Below are 21,176 nucleotides of genomic sequence, written 5' to 3'. Positions count from 1 at the left end.
AGGGGGAGAGGAGTATTATACTTCCATGTGTTGGGGGGGAGTAAGTTTGTAAATATATGAATATATAATTTTCTGCAGTAAACATTTTTTGCAGAAAGTCCAGTGTTATACTTGTCATTTCACTGCTACTGAAAGTTACAGTTCTATAGGCAACTCCAAATGGGACGATAGATTCTACTGATAAAAATTTTATTTTTAACATTCTTTTGCTTTTTGAAATTTTGAGTTCCAAATTATCTTCCTCCCTCCCACCCCTCTAAGTGAAATCATAAAAATGTATTTTCATATTAAACATAATATAAGAAGAAGTGAGGAAAAAATAAGAAAAGCGTCCTATTTGCTGTCAGAATTCATCAGTTCTTTCTTTGGAGATAACATTTTGCATCATGAATCCTTTGGAATTGTCTTTGATCATTGTATTGCTCAGAGTAGCCAAGTCTTTCACAATTGATCATCATTAGATTTCTGTTACTTCTGTACAATGATCTAGTTCTTCTCACTTCATTTTGTTTTAGTTCATATAGGTCTTGCTATGATTTTTTTTTCTGAACCCCCAGCCCCCTCAGCCTTTCTTATAGCACAGTATTGCTCCATCACAGTCATATACTACAACTTGTTTAGCCATTCTCTAATTGATGGGCATCCCCTCAATTTCCATTTCTTTGTCCACACACAAAAGAGTTGCTCTAAATATTTCTGTATCTTTGATCTCTTGTTATTCCTGGTCAAAGGCTATGTAGAGTTTTATAGCCCTTTGGACATAGCTCCGAATTGTTCTCCAGAATGGTTGGATTAGTTCATTACTCCACTAACAGTACATTTAGGGTGCCTATTTTCCCCCATTCTCTCTAAAATTTCTCATTTTTGATAGGTGTGAAGGTGCCTCAGAGTTGTTTTAATTTGCATTTCTCTAATCAGTAGAGATTTAGAGAATTTTTTTCTTATGACTATAGATAGCTTTGATTTCTTCTTTTGAAAATCGCCTGCTGTTATACTTTGAACAGTGTGACTGGTGTGACTCTGGTTTCTAATCAATTCTGCTATCTGCTTCCATTTTATGGGTGAACTCATCCCATTCATATTCATTCTTATGAATACTGTGTATTTCCCTTTATCTCAATTTCTTTTATTTATTCTTCTCTGTCTTTTTATTCTGTCTCTCCTCAAAAGTTTAATTTTGCTTCCAACCACTACTTCCCTTAACCTGCCCTCCCTTTTGTCACCTTCCCCTCCCCCCTTCCCATTTCTCTAATTCTATTCTCCTTCTATTTCCCTATGGGATAATTTAAATTTCTATATACAACAGACTGTGTGTGTGTGTGTATATACGTGTATATTTATACATATATAGTTATATTTCTTTTGAGTCTTGTGACTGAATGTCAGATTTTCTTTTCAGCTTGGATCTTTTCATTAGGAATACTTGAAAGGGGCGCCTAGGTGGTGTAGTGGATAAAGTACCGGCCTTGGAGTCAGGAGTACCTGGGTTTAAATCCCGTCTCAGACACTTAGTAATGACCTAGCTGTGTGGCCTTGGGCAAGCCACTTAACCCCGTTTGCCTTGCAAAAACAAAAAAAAAAAAAAAAAAGGAATACTTGAAAGTTCTCTGTTTCATTAAATGTCCATTTTTCCCCAGAAGGATTCTTGATGGTAATCTTTACTCCTTTGTCTTTTGAAAAATCATATTCCAAACCTTTGCTCCTTTAACACTAAGTCTTGTGTGATCCTGGCAATAGTTCCACAGTATTTAAATTGTTTCTTTCTGGTTTCTTACTATATTTTCTTCTTGACCTGGGAGCCCTGGAATTTGGCTGTAATATTCCTGAGAGTTTTCATTTGGAGATCATTTTCATGAAGTGATAAGTGGATTATTTCAATTTTGATATTATCCTCTTTAGCTGTGTCCAACCAGAACCTGCAGTCAGCCCTTCTGGCCCATTTATATGAGGTGGTTACATTGTGCCATGCTCAGTTGGTAGTGTGGGTTGCATTGTATTCATGAATAACTTTTGAATTCTGTTTGTGGCCCTTGGATTTTTGTTGGATCATGTGGCCCAGAAGAACTAAAAGCTTGTTTTTCAATGGAGTGGGGCAGGGGGAAGGCAAGGGGGAGTGAGTGAGTGAGCCTTCATTCTCGTTGGAAATGGCTCAGGGAGGAAATGATATACACATTTAATAGGATGAGGAAATCTGTCTTGCCCTGGAGAAGGATGAGGGGGAGTGGGGGGAGGGAAGGGGGTAATAGGTGATAGAAGAGAGGGAAGATCAAGGGAGAGGATACTCAGATACAACACACTTTTGGACAGGGCCAGGATGAAAGGAGAGAGAGAGCAGAATAAATGAGAGTGGGGAGAAATAGAGTAGAGGTACAGCTAGTAATAGCAACTGAAGGAAAAATATCAAAGCAACCTCTCTGGTGGACTTATGATAAAGAAGGCAACTCACCCCAGAGACAGAGCCATTGAAATCTGAACACAAACTGAAGTACATTTTTTTTCCTCTCTCTCTATTCTTGAAGTTTCCCATCTTCTTGGGGGGGGGAGTTTATATTTACTCTTATGTTTACTCTTATAACATTTAATTTGCATTAATGTATGGCATGGAAACAATGTAGAGACTGTCAGACAGCCTGCTGTGGGGAGGAGGGAAGGGAGGAGGGGGAAAAATTGTAGAATTCAGAGTCTTGCAAAAAATGATGGGTATATATTACTATTGTTTATAATTGGAAAACAAATAAAATGCTAAAATGTTAAAAACAAAACAACTAAAAGCTTGGATATCCTGCTCTAGATCTAAGAAAACAGGGCAATTTTCTTTGACAATTTCTTAAAATAAGATGTCTAGAATCTTTTTTTGGGTCATTGTTTTCAGGGCATCCAGCAAGTCTTTTTTCTTTTTTTTTAAGGCAATGGGGTTAAGTGACTTGCTCAAGGTCACACAGCTAGGTAATTATTAAGTGTCTGAGGTTGCATTTGAACTCAGGTCTTCCTGACTCCAGGGCTGTCTCTATCCCCTGTGCCACCAAGCTGCTCCCCAGTAATTTGTAAATTATTTCTCTCTAATCTACTTTTCAGGTCAGTTGTTTCCAATAAGATATTTCACATTATTTCCTATTTTTTTCATTCTTTTGACTTTGTTTTGTTGTTTATTGATTTCTCATGAAATTATTAGATTCCACTTCCTTAATTCTAAATTATAAGGAATTAGTTTCTTCAGTGAGATTTTGTACCTCTCTTCTATTTGGCCTATTTTGTTTTTAAGGAGTTCTTTTCTTCAGTGAATTTTTGTTCCTCTTTTATCATTAGGTCAATTCTGTTTTTTTAGTCTCTCTTTTACTAAGTTGTTGCATCACTCTAATTTCTTTTCCTTATTTCTTCTCTACCATATTTATCTCTTTCTTCAATTCTACCAGGAATTCTTGTTAGGCTTGTCTCTAATTAGCATTTTTCTTTGAGAGTTTATTGTAGCTTTTTTTTGCATTTGTGTCTTTTTCTGAATTTGGATCTTGACTTTCCATACTTCCACAGTAGTTTTCTTTTTGTTGTTGTTGTTTGATGATTTTTTAGCCTATTTCTTGTCTTTGAATTTCATATTAAAGTTGGCCTCTCCCTCTAGGGTGGAGAGGTACTGTCCCAAGTTCTAGGCTTTTCTGTGCTTCTATTTTCAGAGCTAGTTCTGGGAGTCTACAGGTTTTTGTAGTTTCTAAGATATTGTGATCCTGGGTGAGGTTTGGTCATTATTTTCCTGGTCTGTGCTCTGGTCTTTAGCCTGGTCCTCTGTGCTTCAAGCACTAGCACTCTCTTGGCCCTGGAGGTTCACTAGGGGAATATTGCCACTGAAAGTGCTAGTGCTCCTCTTCCCCTTAGAACTGTGACCAAGACCTTTCTGCTTCTTCTATGTCTGGGCTGTCAAGGTGCCAATCAATACCAGATTTCTGACTAGTTGTCCAGCCCCTTTATTGTTTCTGGACTGAGAGATCCAGAAGCTGCTGCTCCGTGTTGTGGGCCTGTGATCTCCCCAGTGTTAGAGACCTCTCCTGTGGACTGCCTAAGTTGTCTTAGGTCAGAAATATCTCACCCAAACCTTTTTTTTCCTGCTTCTCCAAAATTTAATTGGAGGTGAATGTTGGAAGAGTTCAGCTGGGTTGCCACCTTGTCCCCAGACAGAGTTTTTTAAGACAACTTAAAGTCTTAGTGAGGAGCTTGGGGTCCTGAGGGCTTAAGGGACTTACTTGTTTGTGACATGTATCTGGTCCAGTTGCCCAGGAGCTGGTTCCCTACCCTTTCCTAAGGAATAGTGTTCTTGGACTCTTGTGTGCTGGTATGTGTTTAATAACCAGCTCTTATTTAAAAAAATGTACTCACAAAGCATTTTGTATTATGAATATTTTCTCCATCACTTTGTTAAGTCTAGACAATTAACATTTGATTCCCTACTTGGTAGTGTTTGTCAGTAATTTGCCAAAATTTTGCAAGTAACTTTTGGAAGCCAGTCTTAACCAATTTCAATACGTCCTTGGCTTGTTGGGTTGTTGTTGCTGTTGGATTCTTTTTTCACTTTGCTTCTGGGTTCAAAGCTTAGTTCCACATGGTTGTGGTTGTTTGACTTCTGGATATATGGAGTGTGACTGACAAGTTGGATTGAGTAATAAGTTTATTAAATATTATAATATGCACTGTATGCTGGGTTTTATAGATATGCTGCCTTTCTTTAAGTGTTATAATCTGGAACTCCAGAAGATCCCTGTTACATGTAGGATCAGATATAAAACCTTCCGTCAGCATTGTGGTTCCTTCCATAACCTCACCGGCTCATGCCCACAATGCAGCTGATGTATATCCTTATGTGGAAGAGGTCAGGGAGCCTGGATCTGAGAGAATTATGATGATGTGTCAAGGGGATGCTCAGAGAGTCTTTGGCACAGGTCTGACCTGCTGACCAGTGGTGTGAGCAGCAGCCTCTTTGATGGACTGCAGCTGCAGAAATGGAGCTGGGGGCACCTTCAGAAAGCCTTTGATCATCCCAGCCTCGTTTTCTCTGGATCCAATTTCTTTGACTGATTTATTCCTGTTAGACAATGTCCAGTGAAGGATAGGCCTCTTCCCATCTAGGCCAACACATTACCCTGTATAAAGGGGTTTTGGTCCTTTGCATTGTCATTGCTTTTCTTTTCTTTTCCCTTAATGTTAAGGACATTAATCTGCAGGTTAAGATCTTGTGGGTTTTGAAAGGTCAGGAAACTGAACCATGTAAGAATTTGAGAATCTTAAGAGTCTGGGAGCCAGCTCTGCTAAGAGGAGTGGCTTCCTGTCACAGCTGAGATGAGTACTCATCTAGAAAGGAGGTTCCATTTGAATGTGAACTTGGTGGTGCTAATATTATGGAGAAACTGTGTCTTCAGAAACTGAGGTGGCAATGCAGGCAAGCTTGCCCCTCAAGTTCTGGGAAGGAAATGTTTGTATTTCTATTCCTGCTATATCCTTTCAATAATTATCCCTTTGTAAAGTTCATTGATGCAAATAGATTGAAAAGAACTGGGGAACCAATCACTAGGTGCTAAAGTATGTGTTTGTGTGTGTGTGTGTGTGTGTGTGTGTGCATGTATGTATGTGTATAAACACATTCAGAATGGGGACTCAAGCCAATAACAATAGAGAAGCTTTCAGAGGCACCTCTAGGACACTGAATGAGAGATGTGGCTTCTGGTCTCTGAGATAGGGAGACCAGAGAGCATCCTTGCTCTCTTGCCACCTTCTAGACTTCTGACACTTGAGCCTCTGGATCCATGATGATCTAGCTGTGTTGGCCTGTTATTGCTCCTTATCCATGGCAAGCCATCTCATGTTTCTTTGCATTTGTATGAGCTGGTCCCCAGTTCTTGGAACATCCTGTCTCTTGGTTTCCTGGTTTTCATTAAGACTTCCTTCCCAGACACCCCAGCTTCTACTGCCTTCCCCTCTCCAGTTCCTTTCCTTTCATTCTGTATGGATCATTTATGTCCCTCGGGTCTCCCCCATTAGAGTGGGAGCTGTCGAGGGCAGGGGCCAACCCCAGTGGCCCAGCCCAGTTCTCAGCACACAGGAAATTGTAAATACTTATACAGTGGTCAACATGAAATGTTATAATGGGAAACAGAAGGAAAAACACCCTGAACCATTTACCTTGTCTTGGATCAGTGTAGACTTTGATGTCTTTGTCCATGACTGTCACACACCCTCCAGGAGCTCAGCTGAGAATTTTTAGCAAACGTAGGGAAGAAACAGAGTGAGTCATGGGCAGTATAACTTGACAATGGTCTGGCCACCTCTTTTCAGGTATCAGGTATATTCTCAGTCTCAACCTTTACTTCAGTCCTCCATTTCCCCCTCTTTCCTCTCAGATCTCTTCCTTAAGTCATGATTGTTACTTCATCCCTATATTTCTCCCCATTGAGGGATCTGACCCCACAGCTATTCTCCTTGTCTTGGGCGTGAACATTGTTCATTTTAGCTTTGGACATAGTTGACCAACTCCCTTTTAGTCTGCTCTCTGGGCAGTTATAATTTTTACAATTTGTACATGTCTTTGCTGTGGGAGTTGATGTTAGGTGCAATGGATGCCATGAGGTTACTTGATAGAGGGAATGAATACCTCTATAATCATTATAATTATAATCAGCCAAGTCTTTTCAGGGAAGATTAAAAAAGGCTTCCATTCCTGGTAACCTTCAAAATGAATGTGGTTTTTACTTGTTTATTTCTTCCACTAGGTTGTTTCAACTCCGACCTCTGTTGATTTTAAGCTGCTAAGGGAGAAATGAATCATATTGGGGAAGAAGTTTAACTTTCTTGGTGTCCGATGTTATTGGGGGACATCTCAGAAGCATTGACAACTAAGAGCTGAGTCACCCTGCAGGACATCTAAGTAAAACCCGGGTCTTCTTGAGTCACATGAAATGTTTTAGAAGCCTCTTGAAATCATGGAGAAGACTCCTCAGGCTGTCTCAAAGCCACAGCCCCCAATCCGGCCTTACATATGTTCCACTCTCAAGGATTTCCAAGAAGAAAGAGATTTCTTAGCAAACAACATCTTCCCTCAGCTTAATGAAATCTGCAATTCCCGGGGGACGTATTTCAAGGCCATTGACCTAAGGTGGCCAGCAACTGAGGCTCATGACCCCCTCTATCCTAACTATCGTAGACAGTACAGCAGCCTGCAATCCCAGCAACTGAAGCTTTGCCTCGATTACATCAATAGCTCCTTCCCTTTTTTTCTTTGCATGCTGGGACAGACCTATGGAGAATTCCTCCATGAGGATACAAATTTCCTGCCCACTGGCAGCCCCGAGCTGCCAGGGCTCTCCAAGGTAGAAAAGAACCTCTATGTGGCAGCCCACAATGGCTACCCTTGGGTCCTGGAGAACTTCACCTGCAGCCTCACAGAGCTGGAAGTGACCCAGGCGGCCTTTATGAATAATTCCCAATTTCAGTATTATTATTTTCGGACTGGTGCCATGCTACTGAAATCCTTAGAAGGTGAAAAGGAAAAGATTACCTCTCCACAATCCCAGCAGAAGGAATACGAAAAACGACGGATTGGTGAGCTCAAAGCCAAGATCATTAGCAAAGGGCTTCCAGTCAGGTTTTACAGAGATCTCCAGGAGCTAGGCGAATTGGTTTTTAAAGACTGGTCAGCTGTGATAGAAAAACTTTATCCTGCTGCTGCTCCATCAGAAAATGTAGGTTAGTAAACCACCAGGGCCTGGAGCGGAGGGTCCTCATCATACTTTGTCTTTGGGTGGGCTTTTTAAATCCGAGTGTCACAGAACATTTAAAGGTAAGTAGCTGTTACAGTATTCTGATGACAACTGGATCTCTGCCGTATTGAAATGAGCTCCTGCCAAACCTATGAACAAACTGGAAAACAGAAGGGAGAAAGATGATGGGCTGGTTTGCAGGAATTACCCAAGTCAGTCAGTCAATACACTCTCATGAAGTACCCACTCTGTAGCAGATGCTTTGGCATAGAATCACCAACACACCTTTCCTTGGAGAGCTGGTTCTCTGATGTTATCCTGACTCTAGACATAGAAAGAGCATGTGTACAAATTGGATTGTAGCAGGGGATAGACTCAGAAAGGATTTCCTGTTTCTAAGTAGTGGGCTCAGGAAGAGCATATAAGTGAAGCATGTCAGCAGGGAAAAGGTAGAGTAAGATTGCTGGGCAAGTCCACAACAGCCTGTTTTAAATAGGATGTGCCATAAGTATTGTGCTCTTTCCCCTTGGACTCCAGAACCCAACTGCTATGTACAGTTTCATTTTGAGGGTAAATGGAGACTGAGTCCCAAGGCTCGCCAAGGCTGGAGTGGGCTGGGGCTCAGAAGTGAGGAGGAATAGAGATTAGAAGCTTGAGGTCCTGTGATTTAGGGGGTAGCTTCCTGAACTTGGAGTTTAGATGACCTGGGTTTGAATTCCATCTAAATCTCACTAGCTGTGTGACCATGGGCAGATTATTTTAATTTTTCAGAGCCTCAGTTTCTCCTTTTGTTAAATAGTAATAATAATTTTTGTACCATGAAGCAAAGTGGCATCATGGATGGAGAGCAAGCAGGAAGATGGGGGTTTAAGCCCTGTCTTTGATGTATCCTGTCTAGATAATACCTCAACAATACAATTTAATTGGGAAATACTTAACAAAATGAATAAAAATCACAATAGAGGGGCAGCTAGGTGGTGCAGTAGATAAAGCACCAGCCCTGGAGCCAGAAGACCAGAGTTCAAATTCAACCTCAGACACTTCATAATTACCTAGCTATGTGGTCTTAATTCCATTGCCTTGCAAAATTAAAAAACCAAACCAAACCAACCCCCCCCCCAAAAAAAAAACCCCTAAACAAACAAAAAACACAATAGGACATATTAACATTTTCTAAGTCAATATGCTGGCCTATTTTGTGTTTGGATTTGACACCACTGTTCCAGGTGACTTACTAAGACTGCAAACTAAGACCTACACTACCTATGTCTTAAGATAGTCCTGCAGAATGTAAGGGTTGTAGGAATGTGAGGCTATGAGAAAACTTTCTCACTTGTAGCTGTGTGACACCTCGTGCACCTGGGGTCTCTCTTTAGGACCCATATCTTAAGTCAAAGGCCTAGATCACTGTTGTATTGGGAGAACTGAGTGCTGAGTGGCAGAACCTGAACCCCGATCTTCCTGACTCCTAGGCTGGCTCTCTGTTGCACTTTGTACTGCAAAGAGACAGATAACCAAAAGCCAGGGAATGTAGGGGTCTCCTAAATGAGTACGTGTTGAGTCCTTTTGAACTGAATTTAGCATCCCAGAAATTCAGAGTTAAAAAAACTGTAAAAACCCCCTAGTTCCGTTTTTTAAATTTACACATGAAAGAACTGATCTCCAAAGAGAAGAAGGGCCTTGTATGGTGCTATAGAATCACCCTACTGTATAGCTTCACTGGTGTAAATTTTCCTTTTCTTGGGAAATAGCATTTTGTCCTTCTGTTTTCCAAAGTTTTTATTTTTATTTAAATCTTTCTTCATTTAGGTTTTATGTATTGTTTGTTTTCCATTAGGAATCCATTTTGATTCCTTCAAAATCTTTTATTTGAAAAGTACACATTGAGGAGGCTTCAGTGTTGGCTCATGGTTTAGTCTACACTGAGGCTGGCCCAGACACAGAGGGGCAGGCGTCTGTGTGGTGTAGTGGATATGCGCTGCCAATGACTGAACCTGTCCTTGTCAGGTAATAACAGAAATGTTTTTTTTTTATTTCAAGACTATGAACACAACTTTGAACGTTCTTATCATGAAGCTTTTACTGCAAAGTGTCCGAAGATGTTTGTGTTGTCTAAAGAATCGAAGCAAGCAATTGATGCTTTGGAAAAATTTGTGATGAAGGAACCTCATAAAGATACTGGGAAACAGGAATCTGACAGCTCTCTGGAATCTGTCCTCAGGTAACAGAGTGAGATGTTAATGATGTCTTATGATTGGGTTGAGGCAATGCAGCCACACTTTGGCAAATGGGTTTTCTTTGGGTCTGGAATGGAAATGTCTTCAGAAGGGCTCACCATCTCCAACAAGTCTTCCTTGATCTTACATTTCCCTGACTCCCTTCAGAGTCATTATCATTCATTTGTATGCTTTTCCCAATTTTCCCTCCCTATTTGTATACTTCAGCTTCTCCAAGAAGACTTGGAAGCTCCTTCAGAGCAGGGGTCTGCCTCCTAGCTTTATCTATTTACCTATCCATTTCTTTATTTCTTTATTTTTAGATTTTATATTCCTCAAAGCACCTCTTATAGTGTTGTACATGAGAGAAATTCTTAAGAAATGCCTACTGAATAAATATTTGACTTTACCTCCCTGGGCCTCAATTTTCACATCTTTAAGATGACCTTGAAATCCCTTCCATCTCTAGTTTCTGATTCTGTGTGATCCCAAGATTCAGAAAGTAGAAGAAGTGAATTTGGGAATTATAACCTCTTCAGAGGCTTTATTAAAGTCATGTATTTTGGTAATAGCTTTAGCCTAGAGAAGCAGCAAGACCTTGGAAGCCTGGAAGGCCTGGATTGACCCTCCTCTCACTCATCCCAGTTAAGTAACTGTAGGCAAATCCAGAATATTCTCCAAGACTGTAAGATGAAAAATAGGCAACAAAGTGATGGTGCCATCCATAGTGGATAGAACCCAGATTTGGAGTCTGGAAGACTTATATTCAAATCCTTCCTCTGATACACATTAGCTGTGGGACCCTGAGTGAGTCCTTTAACTGTCTTAATCTGCTTCAATTTCCTTGTCTGTAAAATGGGAATAACAATATCACTGACCCTTCAGGATCAAATGAGATAAAGTGCTCATCAGTATGGCTTGGTGGAGGGTTTTCACACGAGGATGTTTTCTACCTTTACTCCACCATTTTGGTTCTGCCTTGAGCTTGTTTCAGGAATGGTGGTGGGACGTGGTTCAGTGATTTCACTGTTAAAGGGAACTTTGGCCACCAGTGTGGGTCAGTACCTTCTCTACCATTTGGAGTCTTGGGCATGGTCTTGAATGATCTGCTACAGATCTAGTAATTACTAGCTACAGAGCTAGTAATTGTCAGGCACAGGGCTTGAACCCAGGGCTTTGTGGTTTCAAGGCCACTTCCTTGTCCAGTCAGTCAGTAAGCACTTATTAAATCTCTACTGTCTGCAGGCACTGTGCTAAGGGCTGGGTACACAAAGAAAGGCAAAGGACCATCCCTTCCTCCACTCGGGATGGGGGGGAACTGGGACCCTGATGCACTGTTGGTGGCATTGTAAACTGATCCCACCATTCTGGAGAGCAACTTGGATCACACCTATATAAACCTGTGCATACCCTTTGATCCAGCAATACCACTACTAGGTTTGTATCCAAAATAGATAAGGAAAGGACAGAATAGTGATAGCAGCTCTGTTTGTGGTGGTAAAGAATTGGAAATCGAAGGTATGCCTGTTCAATGGGGAATGGCTGAACAAGTTGTGGAATGGGATCATGCTGGAAGACCATTGTGTGTTCTATAAGCAATGATGAAGGGGATGATGCAGAAGAACCTGGGAAACTACATGATCTGAAGCAGAGTGAAGTGAGCAGAACCAAGAGAACACTGTACACAGTAATAGCAATGTTGTGGTAGTGACCCACTGTGAATGACTCTGATCAAGAAGGTGATCCAAGACATTTCCAGAGGATGCACGATGAAAAATGCTTTCCTCTCTTCCAGACAGAGAACTAAGGAACAACAAAGACAGATTGAAGCATATTTTTGAGAAATGTTTTACATGATTTCACATGTATAATTTCTTGCCTTCACAATGGACAGGGGAGGGTTGGGAGGGAGGGAGAAAACTCAGAACTCAAAATTAAAAATATATATATATATATATATATATATATATATTCACGTGTGAGAGTCCAGGAGCAGCATTCTCACATCCAACTCAGAAATCCTCAAAGCCTGACCCACAATATTTGACCTGAGATTTTTCCCCCAAGGGGAAACTACTGTTGAGGATCAGCTAATTGTCAGTGTCCTAACAGAAGACCAGGTTCCCTATAACAAGACCATTGGGACTGGTACCATTGCTATGTCATGTGCTATCAGTATCTTTTTTTTAATTGATATTTTATTTTTCCAGTTACATGTTAGGAGTTTTTCAGCATTCATCCTCTTGAATATTTATAAGTTACAGATTTTTCTACCACCCTGATTGTCTTTGTCAAAAAACTACAGTGTTACTGCAGAATCACAACTGGTTGTTGTTATACCAAGAGAGAGAAAGTGGTCTTAATTTGGTCCAGTGAAATATGAATATTTTTTTAAATTTATCATTCCCAATATTGTTAGGTATAACAATAATTTCAAGCTGCTTGTTTCCAGTCCAATGCTTATTTTTGACATATGTGACTTGGAAGATCAGTGACTTTCCTTAAAACCATGTTATTGAAAGTGGCTGCAATCTGGATTCTGCCCATTCCCATTACCTAATGGGGGACAGACTCAATGTCCATTCTTCAAATTGTCACAGGTGGGTCCTTGGGGAATGTAGAAACTTCAGTGTTCCTGTATAGAATGGTGTGAATGTTGCCCATATTTCAACTGCTTTAGGAACTGATACTGATTCAGATGATCGAAAAGATGTTGAAAGTGGTTATGAGGTGATCAAGGTGAAGGGCTACACTTCCTGGACTTTGACTTGTCTGATAGAAAGCACAATGTAACTTAGGAGAGTACATCCAAATTCCACCATGATTAATGGATGATATTTTCCAAAATATTTATAGTGACTCTTTTTGTGGTGATAAGAATTGGAAATAGAGGGGATGTCCATCAATTGGGGAATCTGGTTAAACAAGTCGTGGTATATGATTATGCTATAAGAAATAACAAGAAGGATGATTTCAGAAAAATTTGGAAAGATTTACATGAATTGTTGCAAAGTGAAGTGAGCAGAACCAAGAAAATATTATATACAGTATCAGCAACATTGTGCGATGATCAACTATGATAGACTTAGTTCTTGGCAGCAGTAAAATGATCCAAGACAAACCCAAAGGACTACTAATGAAACATGCTATCTGCCTTCAGAGAAAGAACTGATATTGTTTGAATACAGACTGGAGCATGCTATTTTTCATTTTCATTCTTTTTGTTTTGTTCAAGTCTTCTTGTACAAAATGAACAAGATGGAAATGTTTTTACATGATCGCATGAGTATAACCTATGTCCAATTGCTTACCATCCCAGGTAGAGAAGAGAAAAGGTGAGGAAGGGACTGGATTTGGAACTCAAAACTTTAAAAAGAATGTTGAAAATTGTTTTAACTTGTAATTGAGGAAAAAATAGTATATATATAAAATATATGTATATATATATATATATATATATATATATATATATGAAAAAAGTGATAATATCTTCCTCAGAGTCCCATGTGTTCTGAGGCATAATGGAATTTCAGATGTGATAAAAGTAAACCTGAATCTGGAGGAGGAGGGCCATTTAAAGAAGAGTGCAGAGAGTCTTTGGGGAATCCAAAAAGAGCTACTGTTTTAAAATCCTTTAATGTGCTGCCAGTTTAGCATCTAGAGAACATGATGAGATTAAGGGATTGTGTATGATCAAGTAGGTCAGATCCTTCCTCTGATTAGTGATTCTACACCAGAAATGTAAAACCTAGCCTCTTCCTAGAGTTACATATAGGCAATAAGACCGTGTAACTGCTATTTGTTAAAGTCTGTTGTTTGCAGAGTGATCCTGGATGTGATTTGAACAGGCTTGAAGTAGTTGCTTTAAAATAGAGCCAGCACCCCAGAGGTATATAGCTGCCTGCCTTGTAGGTGTGACAGGTTCCTGGAGGTGGTTGATGCATTGATTCTATTTGTACCACTCCCCCTTCACTCCATTAGGGTGCTACAACAGGGCTCCATGTATCATCTTTTAGAGGACCTCATTTTGTGTATGTGTGTGTGTGTGTGTGTGTGTGTGTGTATGTGGTTGTGTATAAACACACATACATACATACATACATGCATGCATATACATATAAGATAGTAATTGTAAAATTCCATATCATTAACAAAATATCTACTTTTACATATATAATACATTTATATATAAAAGATATATTCTTTTACAATTTTGTGTATATGTATTTAAGTTCAGTTTTGGCAAGATGTTAATTTTTATTTGCTAATAAGCAAGGTGTGTTGTAGTTGCCTTTAATAGAATTATTTTCTGGTTTAAATAAAATCGGGGCTACTTAAACTTGTTTCAAATTGAAAGTGAAGAAGCTTACTTTGCTTTGCACTAGAACCAGTCAGTGGACCCAAGTTCCAGTCTCAATTGGAGGGCTTCCTAGCTGTATGATCTTGTCTAAGTCATCTCATTTCACCAGGTCTGTGATGATCCTGCCCCCTATTGGGGGGCAGGGAGAGAAGCTCTACCTGTCATGCTTAGCAGTAAACATTAACCCTCTGGGCTGTTCTAAATATACCAGTACTGGGTCTGATGGTGCAGGCCATGATCAGTGGAAGGTTTCATCCTTTTCCTAGGAGATGAAGCCTTGGGGAGGAAAGAGAGGGGGTACTGTCCCTGGTGATGACTAGAGGAGAATTTTGTGATGTCTGGCTCACCATGGGCTGAGACCTGGTGATTCATTTTGGGTGCCTCAGAGACTTGAAGCCCAAACCAGTTTTTGTTTTTTTTTCGGTTTTTGCAAGGCAAATGGGGTTAAGTGGCTTGCCCAAGGCCACACAGCTAGGTAATTATTAAGTGTCTGAGACTGGATTTGAACCCACTGACTCCAGGGCCAGTGCTTTATCCACTGCACCACCTAGCCACCCCCAAACCAATTCTTGTAGACTCTAAAACTTTCTGCCTTTTCTACATTCTTTTAGAGAAAGAATGAGTCTTAATCTTTCTTTTCCATCCTGAATGGCAGTTTAATGTTTGTAGTTAAGTCTTTCCCTTCCCTTTAAGAACTGATGCACTATATAAAATATAATGTGTATAAAATGCAATAGCTGTATGATAAGATCATCTCTGGGGTCCTTTCTATCTCCATCATAAAGTTGTGGCAGAATCACCATGGCCTTGGCAGTTTCCATTTGGAAATCTCTCTCTCTCTCTCTCTGATTATGCTTTCAGTTTGCTATTTCATTTGACTAGATTATGTGACTGTTTTCATCTTTTGGCCTCATCTGTTTTAAGCTCGTACACTCAGTAGAAGTAGATTGTTATTTCTTTCTTAACATGACTGTGCAATTTTCTAGCCACTGCAATCGACTCAAGTCCTCCAGCCTCATTGCTAAGAGGGCTGAGGATCTTGGTTCCAGAACAAGATGACAGGAAGTTCTTTAATCATTTTCATTAACAGAGGTACTGTAGGACTATAGACTTAGAGTTGGCACTGGGAGTCACTCCATTTTGGTTCTGTTGTTCAGGAAAAAAAGAGCATTCTTGTGGAGCCTAAAAGCTTTGGCTTAATTCCCACTTCTCTAGGGCAACATAATTAACTTGTAACCTTGAAGAAGGAGACCCCAGATGGCTTGATAATTTTCCCATTTTCATATTGATATTTTCTATTGATATTCTATGTTATTTTGGGGAGGAGCTGATGAAAAGTCTTCTTTAATTTTACTGTTATATTAGTTTTTGTCCTAAGTGTGACATAAAATCAGATCCTATAATCTGTATTTAAAGTAGTGAAAACTCTATTTATAGAGAAAAACCAGAGCATCTAGTCTAATTTCTTCATTTTGCAGGTAAGAGCAATGAGGCCCAGGGACTTCTGTGTTATCATCCAAAATGGGTTTTTTTAATAGAAATATTCCTTCTGTTGGTGCCCTGCAACTGCTTTGGCTCTTAATTATTCTATAAACCTACATAAATTTCAAATAGATCTGATTCCATATCTCATCTTTTGTTTCCAACTTAGAACATTCCTAAGTGGTCACTGATTTGTTTCAGTATCTTTATGAATTGTGAGACCCACATCAGAGAGGGTCCACAGCTAGGTTCTCTGATTAGTGTGACTAAGGATCCCAAAATATATTCAAATTAGAACATTTTGAAGTTATAAATATGTAAAATATGATAAATGATTCCAGTGCTTTGGAAAGTATCCAGTACAAATTTGAATAATGCAGTTACTTCCTGGGCTATTTAATAGGAACTCTAATTGGGACCCAGATACCATTCTTTCCCGTGAGCATAGCATAGCAATTTAACATGTGTTTAAAATAGGCTTTCCTCGAATTTCCTAAATCATATGTTTGAAAACCTAATCTTTTTATTTTTTAATGGTAGGTATTAACAGTGTTGAGTTTACATAAATTTTTTTTAAATAATTTTTTTTCTTTTTCAGTCAGTAACCACTCAATGAATTCCTACTGTGCATTATTTGAAGTAGAGTAGTCAAATAGGCCCTGCCGTGACACATTTTTTTCCCTAAAATACTTTTAATCTAGATGTCCATGTTGTTTAGTTTAGCTGTTTGCTTTGTAATCATGAAACAATAACTGGCACTGGGGGTTACTCTGTGTTGGTTCTGTTGGTCAGGAAAAAAGGAGCATTCTCGTGGAGCCTAAAAGCTTTGGCTTAATCCCCATTTCTCCTAAGGCAACATTTCATTTGTAATCTTGAAAAAGGAGACCCCAGATGGCTTGATAATCTTCCCATTTTCCTATTGATATTTTCTCTTGATAGTATAAGGGAGGAGGTGATAAAAACTCTTCAATTTTATTGCTATATTAGTTTTTGTTCTGTGTGTGATATAAAATCAGATCCTATAATCTTCATTTAAGGTAGTGAAAACTGTGGCTCCAGATTTATATTTGTAAAGAAAGAGTCACTATGAATGTGATGCCCCCACAAGCTCACTCTGATGGTGCTAGATCCTTATCCAGATACATCTGGTTTCGAGGTTTAGAGCAGTTAGACATGAATTAGCAGATAGAGGGCATCCCCAAAGTCTTAGTACAGTCTTAAGCATTAATATACTCCAAGGGATTCTGTTTAGAAGATTAGGCTTTTGGAACCTGGATATTTTGTGGTCATAGAAGGAATATTCTCTCTTGGTATTCTCTGTCAGTTCTCTCTAGTTGAGTCCGAAATAAATAAACCAAAAATATGTAAATCCTGGGGCTATGTTATATGAGTAGCCTTGATCAGGGGCAGCTCAGTGGCACAGAGGCTAGAGGATCTGAGTTCAAATTTGACTTCAGATAATTACTGGCTGTGTGACTCTGGGCAAGTCACTTAACCCTGATTGCCCCCATACCCCCCCAAAAGAGAAGTTTTGGTCAAAAAAAATTCCTTAGTCAAAAGTCATTTTTCTAGAAACTTATCTGGGCTTTGCCCAACCAGTATACAGAACAAGGTCTGTTAATAAACCTTACTTAAACCCAATTTAGATTTAGTTGGGCCAGCAAGGGCTTGTTCCCTGATAGCATGACCCCTGGGAATGCAAGAGTCACCCCTGATCATTAAAACTGGACTTTAGAGGAGGAAACTGGGAACTGTGGAGTCTGACTGGATGAGGCCAGGGCTCTTGATCATTAATGATAGCAGTAACAGCTAGCATCTATATGCTGCTTGCATGTATTATCTCATTTAATCCTCACCCCGGGATGTAGGTGCTTTTTACAGTGGAGGGAAGCCAAGGAGGAGAAGGATCAATCAAGGAGCACACACTTAGTAGGTGTCTGAGGTTGGATTTGAATTGAGGTCTTCTTGACTCTTAACTCCAGCACTTTCCAAGTCCTGGCTGCCCTGAGAAGAATTTAAATTCCTTCAATCCCTTGGAGTGAGCATGAGGATGTGAAGAGGATCATGGCCTTATTTGGGCTAAGATGAGTTGGAGGGGGGGTCACGTGGTAGAGGGATTGATGTAAATTTTTTTTTAACATAGATTCTTTTCTTCTTTATTTGACCTCTATAGGCCTACAAATGATAAAATGACCAAAGAGTATGCATAATTTAATGACCATTTGGACAAGAGTCCCAAATAAATTTCCAGAAAGGATGAACCAGTTCACAGTTCTATCAATAATATAGCAATTTGTCTGTTGTTCAAACTCCTTCCAACAATTGTCACTTCTAATTTTTGTTCATCTTTGTCAATTTATTGGTGGAACCTCAGAGTAGTTTCAATTCTTATTTCTTTAGTTATTAGTTATTAGTAATTTGAAGCATTTTTTTTACATGGCCATTGATAACTTACATTTCTTTCTTTGAGATCTTCTTGTTCATAACCTTTAACCATTTATTTAATGGGGAATGGTTTTTGCTTTTACATATCTAAATCAGAATCATATATCTTATATATCATATCTTTATTAGAGAAATTTGCTGATGTAAAAGTTTTAAAACTTAAAATTAATAATAGCTAGAATTTATATATCATTTGACCCTTCATGTTATTTTTTTCTAAAACTTATTTTTTCTTTAAAAAGATTTTTATTAATTTTGAGTTTTACAATTTTTCCCCCATTCCTGCTTCACTATCCCTATTCATACCCTCCACAGAAGACATTCTGTTAGTCTTTATGCTGTTTCCATGATATACATTGATCTCAGTTGAATGTGATGAGAGAGAAATCATATCTTTAAGGAAGAAAAATAAAGTATAATAGATTGCAAAATTACATAAGATAATGTTTTTTTTTCTAAATTGAAGGTAATAGTCTTTGGTCTTTGTTCAAACTCCATAATTCTTTCTCTTTGGATACAGATGTATTCTTCATTACAGATAGCCCAAAATTGTCCCTGATTGTTGCATTGAAGGAATGAGCAAGTCCTTCAAGGTTGATCATCACTCCCATGTTACTGTTAGGGTGTACAGTGTTCTTCTGGTTCTGCTCATCTCGCTCAGCATCAGTTCATGCAAATCCTTCCAGGCTTCTCTGAATTCCTGTCCCTCCTGGTAAAACTCTTATTTTTAAAAAATTCAATTTTATTATTTTTTAAATGAACAAGTATTTATTTTTTCTCCTTTCTTAATTGAACAAGAAAAAAAAGAAAAAGGAACTTCTTATAATGAATAAACATAATCAAGCAAATCAAATTTCCACTTTTGGAGATGTCCAAAAAAAAAAAATCTGCCACATTCTGTATTTTGAGTCTGTTACCTCTCTGCCAGGAGGTAGTACCTTCAGAGGTGGATGCTTTGAGCCAGAGAATGTGACATGCTGAATCATGGTCATATTTATTAGTGGCAGAACCAAGACTAGAGCTCTGTTCTCCTGATGTGAGTCTAGGGGACTTTGTATAAGCCACTTTATACTTATTTTTATTCCCTAGGGAGTTGGGATGGGGGTAGGATAGTAAATTCTACTATGTAATATATACCCAATACTAATTTGGTCATGATGCGGCTGGACTCAGTGAAAATGCCTCTGAATCAGTTAAGTTTTTGGAGCTATTTTCACGATCAAGTTAAAATGTATGGGAAAAAAGGATGTATACACAAATATGTGCGTTATATAGATATACAGCACAAAATAGACATATATACACACTAACACATATATGTGTACATACATGCATATGTATTTTTAGGGAGACATCTTTTCAAACAAATGCATTTAAAGTTTACTTGTTTTTTTCCCCTCCAGAATCAGACCTATTCTACCAACCCAGTCCATTTTTCTTCTGTCTGGAGAACGTGGCTGTGGGAAGTCAACACTGATTGCAAGTTGGGTGAATTCTTTCAGAGAGAGAAATCCTGATACCTTAGTAATCCCTTATTATGTAGGAAGCAGCTGTGATCATAGCGACATCATGTCCGTGATGCATTACTTCATCACTGAATTACAGTACAAGCAATTTGGTAATTATAGAGCTTTGGAAAATGCTTCATTAAAGTATATTGGGTGGTATTCTGGTGCTTTCTTCTTTTCTGACTCTGTTTCCTCTTCCCATCCAACTCCCTCCTCAACCCAGCTGTGATCTTATTCACTTCTTTTCTCACCAAGTGAATCCTATCCTAACCTAGGATTGTATGTGTGCATGCATGCATATGTATGTGTGTGTGTGTGTGTGTGTGTGTGTGTGCGCACATGTATAAATCCTGGGGAAGGCCTTGGTGTGGGTAGTCTTTGTTGTCAAAGAATTTACAATCTTAGTCATACTCCATTAAATAGGTTTATATTTAATGAGGTATGTGTGCTGTTCTTATGTGGTTGGATGTATCTGTGTTAAGTGGGGATGAGCTGAGATAATGTAGGATGTGTTTAACTAAAAAGGGGTGAGTTCTGGGGGGGCAGTATATGTGAATTTTCAATCAATGACTTGTCTTTGGGGCATGTGGAGAAGGGATACCAGGATTAACTAAGGGAGATAATAGTAATAATAATAATAACAATAATAATAATAATAAATATTCATGTAGTGCTTGAGTTTTTTACCAAAAGCTTTCCAAACATCTCTTTAATCTTCACAACAGCCCTGTGAGCTAGCTACTATCCTAATTTATAGATGATTAAACTGAGGTTCAGAGAGGTTAAGTGACTTGCCCTGTGTTAACAGGTAGGAAGTGTTGGAGGCAGAATTTACATATTCTTCCTTACTCCAAGCCCAGAGCCTTATTTATTAAGACACTAGGTTGCCTCAGATGGGATTAATTATTAACAAAAGTGATCTTTCCCAAACACATCAAGACAGAATTGGTTGAGCCTGTATAAGTCGTGAATTGAAATATATTTATTCTATTATTCCAAAGGTTAATTGTCAGTATTTCAAAAACAGTTTCATATGCTAAGATTTTCCTTCAAAAGAAAACAAGGTGATTAATTACACAAATCATTTGACTGAGTACAGAAGTGTTAATGTAGATAAATCCTCCAATATTTTTGTTCAATTATTCAACTACTATTTATTTTTAAAACTTAATTTATTTCTAAAAATGTAAAAAAAATCTGTTTTTTCTCCTTCCTAGTTCCCTTAATTGAAAAAAAAAGAAAACCTTTCCAACAAATATGCAAAAGAAATCCCCAAGTAAGAACTCTTTATTAAGTTCTACAATGTTGCCAAATATTATTCTAGACCAACCATTAAGTAGCCTTATCTTTTAATCAGAAAAAGATTTCCATAGGGCACCAGGAGCTATCCCTCTGCCATCAATGGAAATCAGTACTCTAGAGGTGGGGT

General features: G+C 38.7%; 1 protein-coding gene across 4 annotated transcripts in view; it reads left to right on the top strand.

The window, feature by feature from the left end:
- LOC141515287 (putative tetratricopeptide repeat protein 41) overlaps positions 1 to 21,176 on the top strand; it is an 83,095-nt gene that overhangs the window by 15,366 nt on the left and 46,553 nt on the right. For 3 of the 4 annotated variants that reach the window (XM_074226726.1, XM_074226728.1, XM_074226727.1), the window contains exons 4-6: positions 6,750 to 7,722; positions 9,777 to 9,957; positions 19,643 to 19,857. In XM_074226726.1, the coding sequence (XP_074082827.1) occupies positions 6,960 to 7,722; positions 9,777 to 9,957; positions 19,643 to 19,857 (1,159 nt within the window). In that variant the 5' untranslated portion in view covers positions 6,750 to 6,959. The remainder of the gene's footprint in view (positions 1 to 6,749; positions 7,723 to 9,776; positions 9,958 to 19,642; positions 19,858 to 21,176) is intronic. The other variant, XM_074226729.1, reaches the window with a different exon arrangement.

This window comes from Macrotis lagotis, chromosome 2 (genome assembly GCF_037893015.1).
Source record: "Macrotis lagotis isolate mMagLag1 chromosome 2, bilby.v1.9.chrom.fasta, whole genome shotgun sequence".
Classification (NCBI taxonomy): domain Eukaryota; kingdom Metazoa; phylum Chordata; class Mammalia; order Peramelemorphia; family Peramelidae; genus Macrotis; species Macrotis lagotis.
The sequence above is the reverse complement of the archived record's forward strand: the minus strand, read 5'-3'. Positions and strand labels throughout refer to the sequence as shown.